Consider the following 15,615-nt stretch of genomic DNA (forward strand, 5'->3'; position numbering starts at 1 on the left):
ACTTATGGTTTGAAAGGACAGCAGGGGTCTTGGGGCAGAGAAACACGTGGTACCGTTACAGTCCTTGTTCACCCGAGCAGGGCCAGGCTTTGACGAGCTCTTCATGCGGGTCAGTCGGGGCTGTGCAGCCATCTTACTGCAGGGTTCCATCTATAAAGCAGATGATGACCTCCCTAAGTTATTGCGTTGGACCAGGGGTGTTTATTTTGTTTTTATTTTCATATGTGGAACAATAATAAGTTCATTAATTGTAATTATCATTGTTGTATCTGTGTGACTGACTCCAGCTGTGCAGACAAAATCCAAACACTCATGAAAAGTTGAACATCTGATGTGTCAGTGCAGCATGACCACTTCCTGTTCAGGTTCTTGAAAAAAAGATTCTGACCCGCCTCTTCCTGCAGGCAGATATTTACTGAGCGCAGCACAGGTGATGACGAGAGCAGTGAGCAGACAGAGAGAAGTCTACCTGGACATGGATCACCTGCTGCTGCTGCTGTGGAGCTCAGGTAGGACTCTGGTTTAAAGATCAGCTCTAAGAACTCACTGATTTGATTGGAGGATTTCACCAAATGACTGACACAGCGCTGCTGTCTGCGCCCTGAGGGAGAAAAGAAAGATGAGATTATTAACCCTCTAAAACCTGAAATATTTTTTCTTAAATCTGAATGTTTATTGAACCTCAAATATGATACAGATTTGTGGTTTTGTGTCAGAAACTGAAGCCGACAGCAGAAGTGAGCTCCTCTTCATCTCATTTTCAAACTTTTTTTTACTGGCATTACAGTTTTCTTTCTTTCTTTGTTTTTTTAATCACTTTCTCAGTGTACCTTTCTCAGTATTAATGATATCAACAATATTATTTTACTGTACCAGACATTGTTTTATTTATTTTCATATTTATTAACTTATTTAATAGGTTAACTGACTGCTAATTCCATAGAAAACAAGTTTTATTTCTCATGTTGTGGGAACAGGTTTTTTCACGGATGTTAAATCTTAATTTTGACCAGAAAATAATTATTGAAATATTTAATTTTTCATCTACACTTAAATGGCTGAATTTAATTTGAGATTTGTTTCTTGACTGGTAAGATTTACACATGTGGAGAGGAGAAATATATCGAGGTTTCTGACATTCTTATTTTTTTAGAGTATTTTTATATCCATATGGACCAGGGGAAACCACCTGTTAAATACAAGTATGCTAATTCCCCATCACTGAGAGATTATTATCAGTTTCATGGAACATAATCAATCAGCTCCATAAACTGGTCAAAGTTTCACCAACAATCTAAGCTTTCATAATTTCTCTACTTTTTCATTTTTGAAGGCAAAATCAATTCTGCAAAGTAGAAAAGAACAGTAAAGTTCACACTTTACTAAAGGAGCAAAAATATCAATAAGAGTTCCAGAAGAAGAGTTTGATCTACAGTAGGATTAGTGCAAAGGTGATCAATTCATTTGAATATTGATCTTAAGTAGGGCTGCAACTAAAGATTACTTTGATAGTCAAATAATCTGTCATTTTTGTTATCAATTAGTCGATTAGTCGATGATTATTTCAATCTTAACTCACCTGTTCAAGCCTGCCCACCTGTTAACATCACCTTGTTCTCTTCTCACAATTAAAATAATTCCATCCATCCATCCATTCGCTTCCGCTTATCCTGTTCAGGGTCGCGGGGGGGGCTGGAGCCTATCCCAGCTGTCATAGGGCAGCTGGGATAATTAATTATTTAATTAAAATAATTACCGATAAAAATACGAGTTTGAAACGAATCAAATGTATTAACATTAATGTGACATCACAATAAATATCAAATAACAAAACGCATATCAAAGTGAATGAATTTTTATTTTATAAATGAAAATATAATCTGCAAATTAAAAACTGGCCTCTGTCCAAAAGTTCAAATAAGGCTTCAAAATAAATCAAAAAGATTTTTCCATCCAAAACAGCTGAATAGTTTACAGATGAGTCAGTTCATACAGAGGTTTATTATTCATGATGAATGCTGATAATAATATGACGGCAGAAAATAGGAGTCAACGTAGCTCTTATTGTCCTTTAGCTAACATCACTGAAATGGCGGTGCTTAGCAAGCATCATCCATGAGAGCTTGTTTCTCACAGGTAAACTAACAGAAACGTTACTGTACAAATATTAACAGGTATCTATGACGCACTAACGCACCCATCCAGAGCTGACGTCACAGCTCCAGGGTGCCGGAGTTTTAAACGCTCAGCACTGCAGCGATGCTGCTGGAAGGAAAGCTCTGCTCTGCATTCAGGTTTATTTTTGGTTTCTGTCAAACGGTCCCACACCTTTGACAGTCTGTCTCCATTTTCTTTCATTTTCTCCTCCCTCCTCTCTGTTCCACTAGAGCAGGGCTTGGTAACCAGCGGCTCCGGAGCCGCATGCGGCTCTTTCAGCTTAATCTGCGGCTCTGTGCGGTTCGCGGAAGTAAATTATAAGTATCCAATTGAAGTGCATTTTATTTTTGTCAGTTCGGTTTTTGTTGTAGTTTTAAATTGGAACATTATTGTGATCTTGAAATATTAAAATAAAATCATTTTATTCATTTTCGTTTCGATGATGAAATTCCACGTCGACAAATTTTTGTATTCGACATCATCGATTACGTCAAATCGTTCCAGCCCTAATCTTAAGACTGTTCCCCACATGCTTCATTTTTGCATCTTCTTATTTCTGTGATCTTTTGACTCTAAAGCACTTTGAAGAACCTCTGCTTAGAATAACAGACTCACACACACACACACACACATACACTCTAACAAGTCACTGGGAGGTCGAGTGGAGAGGAGGAGTTCTGATTTTGATCAGTTTCATAGGAATCATGAGAGGAAATTATGATGTCAGCAGGGTTGGCTGAACAACCAGTCCTGGAGTGTGAACAGCTTGGAGGTTGCAGGTTCCTGTGTCTACTACAAAAACATCCATGTCCCCTCCTCCTCCTCTGCCTCTAACAGACTATCAGTGTATGTGGACTGTTGGCACTCTGTGCTTCACCTCTGACACTCTGATCCACCTCCACACCTTCAGCACCACATTCACTGAGCATCTGTATGCCGACTCTGGACTCTGGTCTGACAGGTTTTCATCCTCTGTTCTCTGTGAAAATGCTGCTGGTAGATTTTTACCTGAGCTGAGGCACCAATCAGTGAAGCTTGGATCCAGATCATTTTGCTAAATGAGAGATGGGGAGAGAACAGTTTGCGTCAATTCAAACCTTTTATACAAAAAAAACCCCCTATATATTACACACACGCACACACACACGCACACACGCACACACACACACAGACAAGTGTGTTTTGCTATCTTTGTGGGGAATTTCCATTGACTTCCATTCATTTCTACAGCCTAAACCTTACCTTTACCCTTTTCCTAACCCTAACCATCACATACCTAACCCTAACCCTAACCTAAACTCAATTCATACCTTAGCCCTAACTCTGACCCCTGACCCAAAAACAGGGTTTCCCCTTGTGGGGACAAGGTTCCAGTCCCCACAAGGAGCAATTGGTCCCCACAACGTAGTATATGTCAGGAACATTGTCCCCACAAGGTATTATAAACATACGCACACACACACACACACACACACACACACACACACACACACACACACATACGCACACACACGCACACATACACACACACACACACCCACACACACTCATATCTCATGATCAAAGGAAATGAACTCTAACTGTGAGTGATGGAGGTGATGCAGCCATATAACAGGGGAGAAGGTGACTCTTATCTCTCAGATTCACTGCAGAAAATACTGTGAGAGGAATTCAAGCAGTACAGCTGAAAACATGCTGAGAGCGTTGAGCAGATTGGATTCTGTCTGACTGCATTGCTCCTGCTGATTTAACCTATTATTAATTCCACTCATGACCATTTAAAATGCACTGTTCATTCCACACATGTAGTTTGTACTCATTGATCTGGCACGTGCATGAAGTCAAAGCTTGCAGTTCAGATGTGCTCAGGTACGAGGATTTGTATTCTATCAGAGGGTGTAGTTTACTCCACCTGCCTTTCTCCTCTTTCTTCTAAGCTTGGGTCGTCTTTCTTCATCCCTGCCAGCACTGAATGAATTTACAGAGCTATTTCTGTGCTGATAGAAAATGTTTGACAGCAGAACCTCAAAGACTTTGTTCTTCTTGGGCTGAGCTTCGATCAAAGTCCTGCTTCATGCTGATGGTTTCCTTGATTTTCTCTTCAGGAGTCCGAGCTAAAGGGAAACACAATTCAGCAGGTAAACAGAGACCTCTGAGAAAAATAAAGACTCTGCATCAGCGGGAAAGTCTGACTTTAATCGTTGAACAAGTAAATTCATTTCTTTACTGATGACTCTCTGCTTTCTGTTCAGAGTTTGATGATGTCAGGCTGGTGGGAGGAGCCAGTCGCTGTGCAGGAACACTAGAGACGAAACATCTGGGAGAATGGAGACCAGTGGTTTACTTTAACTGGACCCTGAATGCAGCAGCTGTTGTCTGTGAACATCTGGATTGTGGCTCTGCTCTTACTTTTGGACGGAGACCCCAGCACCCCGTATCTGTGTGGAAGATTAAACCAGACTGTATTCAGGGTACACCACCAACCTGTTCACGTCTCTAACCATTTTTCTCCACTCGGCGACACACCCGCCGAGGAACAAACTCTGGTTATTGGCGACTCTGTTTTGAGAAACGTGAAGCTAGAGACACCGGCGACCATAGTCAAATGTCTTCCAGGGGCCAGAGCAGCTCTTTAAATGGAAATTTGAAACTGCTGGCTAAGGCTAATCGTAGATTTGGTAAGATCGTTATTCACGTCGGCAGTAATGACACCCGGTTACGCCAATCGGAGGTCACTAAAATTAATATTGACTCGGTGTGTAACTTTGCAAAAACGATGTCGGACTCTGTAGTTTTCTCTGGGCCCCTCCCCAATCAGACCAGGAGCGACATGTTTAGCCGCATGTTCTCCTTGAATCGCTGGCTGTCTGAGTGGTGTCCAAAAAACGACGTGGGCTTCATAGATAATTGGCAAAGTTTCTGGGGAAAACCTGGTCTTGTTAGGAGAGACGGCATCCATCCCACTTTGGATGGAGCAGCTCTCATTTCTAGAAATCTGGCCAAATTTATTAACCCTAAAAACTGACTACCCAGGGTTGAGACCAGGAAGTAGAGCTGCAGTCTTACACGCCTCTCTGCAGCTTCTCTCCTCCTGCCATCCCCCCAAAACCCCATCCCCATAGAGTCGGTGCCTGCTCCCAGACCACCAAAAACCAAAGCTAAAATCAGCAAAAAACTATTTAAGCCTAAAAATTCAAAAACAATAAATAATACAGCTTCATCAACTGCACCAAAAAATAAAACAATTAAATGTGGATTGTTAAACATTAGGTCTCTCTCTTCTAAGTCCCTATTAGTAAATGATTTAATAATTGATCAACGTATTGATTTATTCTGCCTTACAGAAACCTGGTTACAGCAGGATGAATATGTTAGTTTAAATGAATCAACACCCCCGAGTCACAGTAACTGTCAGAATGCTCGAAGCACAGGTCGAGGAGGAGGATTAGCTGCAATCTTCAATTCCAGCTTATTAATTAATCAAAGACCCAGACAAAGTTTTCATTCTTTTGAAAGCCTGACTCTTAGTCTTGTCCATCCTAATTGGGAAACTCAAAAACCTGTTTTATTTGTTATTATCTATCGTCCACCTGGTCCTTATTCAGAGTTTCTGTCTGATTTCTCAGACTTTTTATCTGATTTAGTGCTCAGTTCAGATAAAATAATTATAGTGGGTGATTTTAACATCCATGTAGATGCTGAGAATGACAGCCTCAACACTAAATTTAATCTATTGTTAGATTCAATTGGCTTTTCTCAAAATGTAAAGGAGCCCACCCACCACTTTAATCATACTCTGGATCTTGTCCTAACATATGGCATAGAAACTAAAGACTTAACAGTATTCCCTGAAAGCCCCCTCCTATCTGATCATTTCTTAGTAACATTTACATAATACTTTAATGGATTACACAGCAGTGGGGAATAAGTTTTATTACAGTAGAAGTCTTTCTGAAAGTGCTGTAACTAAGTTTAAAGATCTAATTCCTTCATTATTATGCTCTTCAGTGCCAACGCAGTGCAGAGCAGCTACCTAAACTCTGCTCCTAGTGAGGTCGATTATCTCGTCAATAGTTTTACATCCTCACTGCGTATAACTTTGGATACTGTGGCTCCTCTGAAAAGGAAAGCCTCAAATTAGAAGTGCCTGACTCCGTGGTATAATTCACAAACACACAGCTTAAAGCAGATAACCCGAAAGCTGGAGAGGGAATGGCGTCTCACTAAATTAGAAGATGCTCATTTAGCCTGGAAAAAGAGTTTGTTGCTCTATAAAAGAAGCCCTCCATGAAGCTAGGACATCTTACTACTCATCATTAATTGAAGAAAATAAGAACAACCCCAGGTTTGTTTTCAGCACTGTAGCCAGGCTGACAAAGAGTCAGAGCTCTGTAGAGCCGAGTATTCCTTTCACGTTAACTAGTAGTGACTTCATGGATTTCTTTACAAATAAAATTTTAGACATTAGAGAAAAAATTATTCATAACCATCTCAAAGATTATTCTTCATGTTTGGCTGCTTTCAGCACTGCTGGTATTTGTTTTGACTCTTTTGCTCCAGTTGATCTTTCAGAGTTAACTTCAATAGTTACTTCCTCCAAACCAGCAACATGTTTATTAGATCCCATTCCTACTAGACTGTTCAAAGAAGTCTTTCCAATTATTGATGCTTCAATCTTAAAAATGATCAATCTGTCTTTAGTAGTTGGCTATGTACCACAGACCTTCAAGGTGGCTGTAATTAAACCTCTACTTAGAAAGCCATCACTTGACCCAGCTGTCTTAGCTAATTATAGGCCAATCTCCAACCTTCCTTTTCTCTCAAAGATTCTTGAAAGAGTAGTTGTAAAACAGCTCACTGATCATCTGCAGAGGAACGGTTTATTTGAAGAGTTTCAGTCAGGTTTCAGAATTCATCACAGTACAGAAACAGCATTAGTGAAGGTTACAAATGATCTTCTTACAGCCTCTGACAGTGGACTCATCTCTGTGCTTGTCCTGTTGGACCTCAGTGCAGCTTTGATACTGTTGACCATAACATTTTATTACAGAGATTAGAGCATACTATAGGTATTAAAGGTACTGCACTGCAGTAGTTTGAATCATATGTATCTAATAGACTCCAATTTGTTCATGTAAATGGGGAGTCTTCTTCAGACACAAAGGTTAATTATGGAGTTCCACAGGGTTCTGTGTTAGGACCAATTTTATTTACATTATACATGCTTCCCTTAGGCAGTATTATTTGAAAGCATTGCATCAATTTCCATTGTTATGCAGATGATACTCAGCTTTATGTATCCATGAAGCCAGATGACACACATCAATTAGTTAAACTGCAGGAATATCTTAAAGACATTAAGGCCTGGATGACCTCTAATTTCCTGCTTCTAAATTCAGATCTAACTGAAGTTCTTGTACTCGGCCCCACAAATCTTAGAAACATGGTGTCAAACCAGATACTTACTCTGGATGGCATTACTTTGGCCTCCAGTAACACTGTGAGAAATCTTGGAGTCATTTTTGACCAGGATATGTCCTTCAATGCACATATTAAACAAATATGTAGGACCGCTTTTTTGCATTTGCGCAATATTTCTAAAATTAGAAACATCCTTTCTCAGAGTGATGCTGAAAAGCTAATCCATGCATTTATTACTTCTAGGGTGGACTATTGTAATTCATTATTATCAGGCTGTCCTAAAAGCTCCCTGAAAAGCCTTCAGCTGATCCAAAATGCTGCAGCTAGAGTACTGACAGGGACTAGAAAGAGAGAGCAGATTTCTCCCATATTGGCTTCTCTTCACTGGCTCCCTGTTAAATCTAGAATAGAATTTAAAATCCTTCTCCTCACCTACAAGGTCTTGAATAATCAGGCACCATCTTATCTCAAAGACCTCATAGTACCATATCACCCCAACAGAGCACTTCACTCTCAAACTGCTGGCTTACTTGTGGTTCCTAGGATACTTAAGAGTAGAATGGGAGGCAGAGCCTTCAGCTTTCAGGCGCCTCTTCTGTGGAACCAGCTCCCAGCTTGGATTCGGGAGACAGACACCCTCTCTATTTTTAAGATTAGGCTTAAAACTTTCCTTTTTGATCAAGCTTATAGTTAGGGCTCGATCAGGTGACCCTGAACCATCCCTTAGTTATGCTGCTATAGGCCTAGGCTGCTGGGGGGTTCCCATAATAGACTATTTCTTTTTACACACCTTATTTACTTTGTTTATACTCCACTCTGCATTTAATCATTAGTTATCATTAATCTCAGGCTCTCTTCCACAGCATGTCTTTTGTCCTGTCTCTCTCCCCTCAGTCCAAACGGTCACAGCAGATGACCCCCCCTCCCTGAGCCTGGTTCTGCTGGAGGTTTCTTCCTGTTAAAAGGGAGTTTTTCATTTTCTCTGTCACCAAGTGCTGCTCATAGGGGGTTGTTCTGACTGTTGGGTTTTCTCAGTATTATTGTAGGGTCTTTACCCACAATACAAAGCGCCTTGAGGCGACTGTTTGTTGTGATTTGGCGCTATATAAATAAAATTGAATTAATTGAATTGAATTGAGTGATGAGCTCGTGTTGGAGTTGTGCTGAGTGTGAATCAGTGAATAGTTGTTTGCTGCCATCTTCTTCTTGTGTGTCTGCTGTCTCTGATCTCTCTGTGTGATCTTCTCTGATCTCTCTGTGTGATCTTCTCCGATCTCTCTGTGTGATCTTCTCTGATCTCTCTGTGTGATCTTCTCTGATCTCTCTGTGTGATCTTCTCTGATCTCTCTGTGTGATCTTCTCTGATCTCTCCAGACTCTGTCAGGCTGCTGAATGGTTCCAGTCTGTGTTCAGGCAGACTGGAGGTGAAGTCTAACCAGAGCTGGTCCTCAGTGTGTGAAGCTGACTTTGACCAGCAGGATGCAGAGGTGGTCTGTAGGGAGCTTGGCTGTGGGCCTCCTTCGGTTCTCCAGGGGGCGCTGTATGGAGAAGTGGAGGCTCCGGTGTGGAGCAGAGAGTTCCAGTGTGGAGGCCATGAGTCTGCTCTCCTGGACTGTAGAAGCTCAGGCTCAGCTAGAAGCAGCTGCTCACCTGGCAAAGCTGCTGGACTCACCTGCTCAGGTAGAAGAGGAGCTGCAGCTTTGATTTGGTTCAAACTCACTTTATTCTGTTACTGATGACTCTCTGCTTTCTGCTCAGAACCTGTCAGGTTGGTGGGAGGAGCCAGCCGCTGTGCAGGTACATTAGAGGTGAAACATCTGGGAGACTGGAGACCAGTGGATGTCCCTCACTGGACCCTTAAGGAATCAGCTGTTGTCTGTGAACATCTGGATTGTGGTTCTGCTGTTTCTGTAGGATGGAAAGAGGCCGCTGGAATGAATCTGGTGTCAGTACACTCTGACTGTGTTAAATCTGGATCTAGTATAAAGGAGTGTATAACACTGAGCCCATTTTCCTCCATGATGAAGCTCTACTGCACAGGTAAGGCCTGTCAATCCAATCAAAATAGTTTTCCTTATCTGGATCTAAACTACAGTGTGTGTCAGTGATGCCATCTGCCTCATCTGGTTGGAGTCAGGGGAAAGAAAAGAGAGAAAAGAAAATGATCACAGTGGTGAGGGCATTAAATATATATATATATATATCAGAAAGATCCAGAGTCAGATATCTGAGTGTCACAGACAGAGGACATGAATGACCTGCAATAGAGGTATATAAACTTCCTGTTTTTCCTTTTGCTTTTTTTTCTGTCTCCCAACCCTCTCCTTATCTACCCTGCTTGCTGCTTGGCTTGTGCCTCAAGAGCCTCTCTTCACACATCTCTGAACTGGAAAATAAAACTATGGATTTGGTCAGCTGGTCTCTCAACGCTATTGATCAGACTTTTTCGGCAACGAGACTGGGAAAAGGAGAACTGTCTTGTCCGGCTGGAGCTTACCCAGCTGGCTACATATTGGACTCCTGGGGACACTGGAGTATAATGTGCCTGGCGGGTCTGTCCTTTGAAGACATGGAAGATGCCTACATATTTGGCCTTTTGGTAACAAGATACTCTCAGATTGGACTTGGAGGGTACCTGACTTATTGGGAAATTTGGAAAGTCTGGGCACCCATCCAGGCCTTGATAAGACTGCCTGGTCAATATGAAAGTTTGTGCAGAGCATTACACACTCAGGCTCTGGAGCTTGAAAAAGGCGACTGGACTTCTTTTTTGTTTCTTGAAGACGTTTCACCTCTCATCCGAAAGGCTTCTTCAGTTCTCAACCAAATGGTGGAGAGACCCAGGTATTTAAACCCCTGTGGGCGTAGTCCCCTGGACGTGGTTATGACCCTCTATTGATCATGTGCTTGAACACATGTGCCCAGGTGTGAAGGGGGCGTGGGTCATATTTAATCAGTGGTTTCAGTTGAAACCAATTTAGGACTCCGCTCCATTGTTTCCTGTGGCCTATTGAGGTCACTGGAACAAAGGTGTGAATGGGGGTTGAGACGTCTGGGAAGGGAGCTCAGGACAGCACTGTAAGCGGGGGAAAGTTGGTGACGTAATCCACCTCCTCTGTTCAATGATGGTTGTTCACAGTGGACATAGATGGCTTCTTTCACTCCTCTTTCAAACCATCTGTTTTCCCTGTCCAAAATGTGGACATTGGCATCCTCAAAAGAGTGCCCTTTTTCCTTCAGATGCAGATGTACTGCTGAATCTTGTCCTGTCGAGGTGGCTCTTCTATGTTGTGCCATTCGTTTGTGAAGAGGCTGTTTGGTTTCACCAATGTAGAGGTCCGAGCACTCTTCACTGCACTGAACAGCATACACTACATCGCTGATCTTGTGTTTGGCGGGTTTGTCCTTGGGATGAACCAGTTATTGTCTTAGGGTGTGACTTGGTTTGAAGTATACTGAGATGTCATGCTTGGAGAAAATTCTTCTGAGTTTCTCTGACAAGCCTGACACATATGGGATGACAATGTTGTTCCTCTTGTCCTTCCCATTCTCTGTAGTTTGTGTTTGGCCTTCATTCCTGTGCATCTTAGCTGATTTGATGAAGGCCCAGTTGGGGTAACCGCATGTTTTGAGGGCTTTCTTAATGTGTGTGTGTTCCTTATGCTTCCCTTCTGCCTTAGAGGGAACACTTTCCGCACGGTGTTGTAGGGTCCTGATCACCCCAAGTTTGTGTTCCAGAGGGTGGTGGGAGTCAAAGAGGAGATACTGGTCTGTGTGTGTGGGCTTCCGGTAAACTTCAATGTTGAGGCTTCCATCTTCCTCGATAAGCACCGCACAGTCCAGGAATGGTAACTTGTTATCTCTGGTGTCCTCCCTGGTAAAACGTATGTATTTATCCACTGAGTTAATGTGACGAGTGAAGGCTTCTACTTCTTGGGTTTTGATTTTGACCCAGGTGTCATCTACATATCTGTACCAGTGGCTAGGTGCCTTCCCTTTGAAAGAACCAAGAGCTTTACTTTCCACTTCCTCCATGTAAAGGTTGGCTACAATGGGAGACACTGGGGAGCCCATGGCACATCCATGCTTCTGTCTGTAGAATCCATCATTGTATTTAAAATATGTTGTGGTAAGGCAGAGATCTAAAAGTGCACAAATCTGATCTGGGGTGAAGCTGGTTCTGTTCAGTAAGGAATCGTCTTCCTGTAGTCGTCTTCTGACGGTCTCCACTGCCTCAGTTGTAGGTATGCAAGTGAAAAGTGAAACCACATCAAAGGACACCATGGTTTCATCTGGATCCAGTACAAGATTCTGGACCTTGTTAGTAAAATCTGTAGAGTTTTCAATGTGGTGGGGTGTGATGCCAACAAGCGGTGATAAGATGGTGGCGAGGTGTTTGGAAATGTTGTAGGTGACCGAGTTTATACTGCTGATAATGGGTCGAAGTGGGACTCCTTCTTTGTGGATCTTTGGGAGTCCATAAAGATGTCAGAGGCTTGTCAGAGAAACTCAGAAGAATTTTCTCCAAGCATGACATCTCAGTATACTTCAAACCAAGTCACACCCTAAGACAAAAACTGGTTCATCCCAAGGACAAACCCGCCAAACACAAGATCAGCGATGTAGTGTATGCTGTTCAGTGCAGTGAAGAGTGCTCGGACCTCTACATTGGTGAAACCAAACAGCCTCTTCACAAACGAATGGCACAACATTTCTCTTCCTGCTCTTGTCGGAGACGGTCGCACTATCTCTCTCTCCCTGCCCTCCCCATCTCTCCGCTTGCTGCTTGCTGTGAGAGCGTCTTTTTACACACTGTCCGAATAAGAACAAGATTGAACCATGGATCTGGCAAACTGGGCATTCTCCATCATTGATCGAATTTTTTCCACTATGAGATCCGGGACAGGGGAGCCTGGGTGTCCCAGTGGAACAGACCCGGTTGGATACGTCATCGACTCTTGGAGCTCGTGGAGACCTGTGTGCTTCTCGGCCCTTGGAGTGGAAGACGTGGAAGACGCCTACATATTCGGCTTTTTGGTAGCAGTATCTTCTCTGTTTGGGCTCGGTGGATACCTGCTTTACTGGCAAATTAAGAAAATCTGGACGGCGGTTCGACATCTGCAGAGGCTGCCGATCCAGGTGGAAGGGCTGAGCAGAGCCGCACAAACTCAGACTCAAAGCCTGGTGGACCTGAGCCGCAAGATTAGCGAGCTCGCAGGCGAGAGGGGTTAGATCAGGAGATATAGTTCGGTTCTGCACAGTGAGGACGGCAATCAACTAATTTGGAATATTGGATTTTTGAATGGTTTCCCAGTAAGACTGAAGGCTGTTGGAAAAACAAGCAGCCTGTTCCAAAACAACCTGCCGGCCTTGGTTGGCAACCATATCTCTCTCCAGGGCACTGTGTGCGGCTGCTCTCCCCCCCACTCCGCGTTGTGATTTGTGAAGCTGGGTCTGGTGTATCACGGCCGCTGATGAAATTCCACCACTATCAGCAAACTGTTTTGGCTGGAACCGGGCATCTGGCTCCACAATGCCCCCACCTCTCGTCTCCTTCTGCATCCCCTCCTGCCCTGACCTCACCTACCGCCGCTGTCCTTGCTTTACATGTGCAATTGCTTTGCTAAGGTGGTTTTTTTTGGACCCTGGTATAGTGCTCTTTTTGAGCACTGTACCAGATGACTTTTTTTTTAACCTAACTTCCCCATGATGTGTTGTTTTCTCCTCCTGCCAAAGGTAGCGCTGCAAGTCGGCTGCATGACCCGAGGACACATATCCCCCTATGTGTGTTGTGTTTGTGTATTTGGATGGTGTTCTGTAACTGCAATTTCCAATGTGTGAACTTGTTCACCCACATGGCAATAAAACTTCATTCATTCATTCATTCATTCATTCATTCATTCATTCAACATAGAAGAGCCACCTCGACAGGACAAGATTCAGCAGTACATCTGCATCTGAAGGAAAAAGGGCACTCTTTTGAGGATGCCAATGTCCACATTTTGGACAGGAAAAACAGATGGTTTGAAAGAGGAGTGAAAGAAGCCATCTATGTCCACTGTGAACAACCATCATTGAACAGAGGAGGTGGATTACGTCACCAACTTTCCCCCGCTTACAGTGCTGTCCTGAGCTCCCTTCCCAGACGTCTCAACCCCCATTCACACCTTTGTTCCAGTGACCTCAATAGGCCACAGGAAACAATGGAGCGGAGTCCTAAATTGGTTTCAACTGAAACCACTGATTAAATATGACCCACGCCCCCTTCACACCTGGGCACATGTGTTCAAGCACATGATCAATAGAGGGTCATAACCACGTCCAGGGGACTACGCCCACAGGGGTTTAAATACCTGGGTCTCTCCACCATTTGGTTGAGAACTGAAGAAGCCTTTCGGATGAGAGGTGAAACGTCTTCAAGAAACAAAAAAGAAGTCCAGTCGCCTTTTTCAAGCTCCAGAGACTACTATGACCTGGATAACTGAGAATCTACACAGACATTACACACTCAGACTCAGAAACTGAAGCGTGAGCTGGAAGCGATACCTGTAGCTCATAGGCCAGTTTCAGTGGTGACCGCAGACGAAATGGTTTAATCTTGGAGAAGCGTCTGTTCTGTGAGGTGAGGAAGAACCAAGAGAATTTGGCTGATAGAAATACACCAATGAGAGGCTTCAATAAGACTCAAGGCAGTCAGTAAATTAGCAGCGACTGCCTGTACCTAAACAATTGTATAATCCGGAATTTGGCTCCCCTGCCTGGCCTTGGATAGCTGGGAATCTTATCCTCTCTGGGAGTTATGTAAACAGATGCTCTTCCCCAGCACCATCCGTCTTGTGATCTTTGTGAACTGGTATTCCTCGCGACCGTTTGCTGATGAACATTCCACCTTTATCAGGACTGTTTAGTCGAGGGAGAGCTGAGCCAGCTATACAGTATACACAGTAACCCTGAACCCACTCTCCTCCACTGGCTCCCTCCTTTCCTCCACCCTAGCGCTCATGCCCCTCCTGATACAGCTCTCCCATTCATCTGGGCTCGGGACCAGAACTAGAATTTTGCGGTTTGGTCACCTGAGTAGGATGCCTCCTGGACACCTCCTAGGAAGTGCTTCATGCCTGTCCAACTGATAAGAGGCTCTGGGGCAGACTCAGGACAGACTGGATAACGCCTCAGCAAGTCTAAGTTCTGATAGTATGTTCGTACATAAAATGCACGCAGCTTCAGCTTCTTTATGACAGCAGACACAACTTGAAAGCAGAAAAATATGCTGTATTCATTATGTAAACAGTGGTTACATCAGGATATCTTAGAGTATTTTTAGCAGTCTCTCAGTCTGGTATAGCAGCTGCTCTGTTGCTGAACAGAAGGCCCTACAGAGGGTGGTGAGAACAGCAGAGAAGATCACCAGATCAGCCCAACCCTCCATCCAGGACCTATACTCATACCGCTGCCAGAAAAGAGCCATCAACATCATCAAAGACCACACACACCCTTCACACGAACTGTTTACCGTCCTACCATCTGGCAAGCGCTACAGCCTTTTGCATGGCAGGACTACCAGACTCAGTAATAGCTTTTTCCCACAGGCCATCAGGCTGCTCAACTCACTCATGAAAACACACATAAAATGACCAGCAAACTGTGAAAATGGCAGACTCAACGTCTGCAAAATAATCTGTGCTATTACCACTACACTCGAGTAACATACCTCAACCTGACTACATTCTGGTACACTGTGTTAGCCTGTAACTGTATCCCCACTGCCTGTCTTATGTTGTCTCATCTGTTAATATTTATTTATTTATTTACATTTTATGTCTAGTAGTGTTTTATATTTAGTCTGTGCTTCGGTTTTTATGCTTAGTTGTGTGTCATTTTTGTTTTTAATACTGCACATTTTGGGGTTTGGAGAAATGAAATTTCAGTCTTCTGTGTAATGTACTATTACATGGTTTGATTGAAAATAAAGTTCACTTTGACTTTGATGTAATGAGTACCTTTGTGGCACAAACAGTGTTTCCTGTTCCTGTATTC

The 15,615-nt window shown here is 43.2% G+C and overlaps 1 protein-coding gene across 1 annotated transcript in view; it reads left to right on the top strand.

The window, feature by feature from the left end:
- The first annotated feature begins 475 nt into the window (after positions 1-475).
- Positions 476-15,615, top strand: part of LOC115776288 (scavenger receptor cysteine-rich type 1 protein M130-like) — a 216,784-nt gene continuing 201,644 nt past the window's right edge. Inside the window, exons 1-5 of the mRNA XM_030723904.1 lie at positions 476-509; positions 4,263-4,295; positions 4,410-4,591; positions 8,940-9,258; positions 9,337-9,618. Coding sequence (XP_030579764.1) covers positions 476-509; positions 4,263-4,295; positions 4,410-4,591; positions 8,940-9,258; positions 9,337-9,618 — 850 coding nt within the window. The remainder of the gene's footprint in view (positions 510-4,262; positions 4,296-4,409; positions 4,592-8,939; positions 9,259-9,336; positions 9,619-15,615) is intronic.

This window comes from Archocentrus centrarchus, unplaced genomic scaffold (genome assembly GCF_007364275.1).
Source record: "Archocentrus centrarchus isolate MPI-CPG fArcCen1 unplaced genomic scaffold, fArcCen1 scaffold_30_ctg1, whole genome shotgun sequence".
In the NCBI taxonomy this organism is placed as follows: domain Eukaryota; kingdom Metazoa; phylum Chordata; class Actinopteri; order Cichliformes; family Cichlidae; genus Archocentrus; species Archocentrus centrarchus.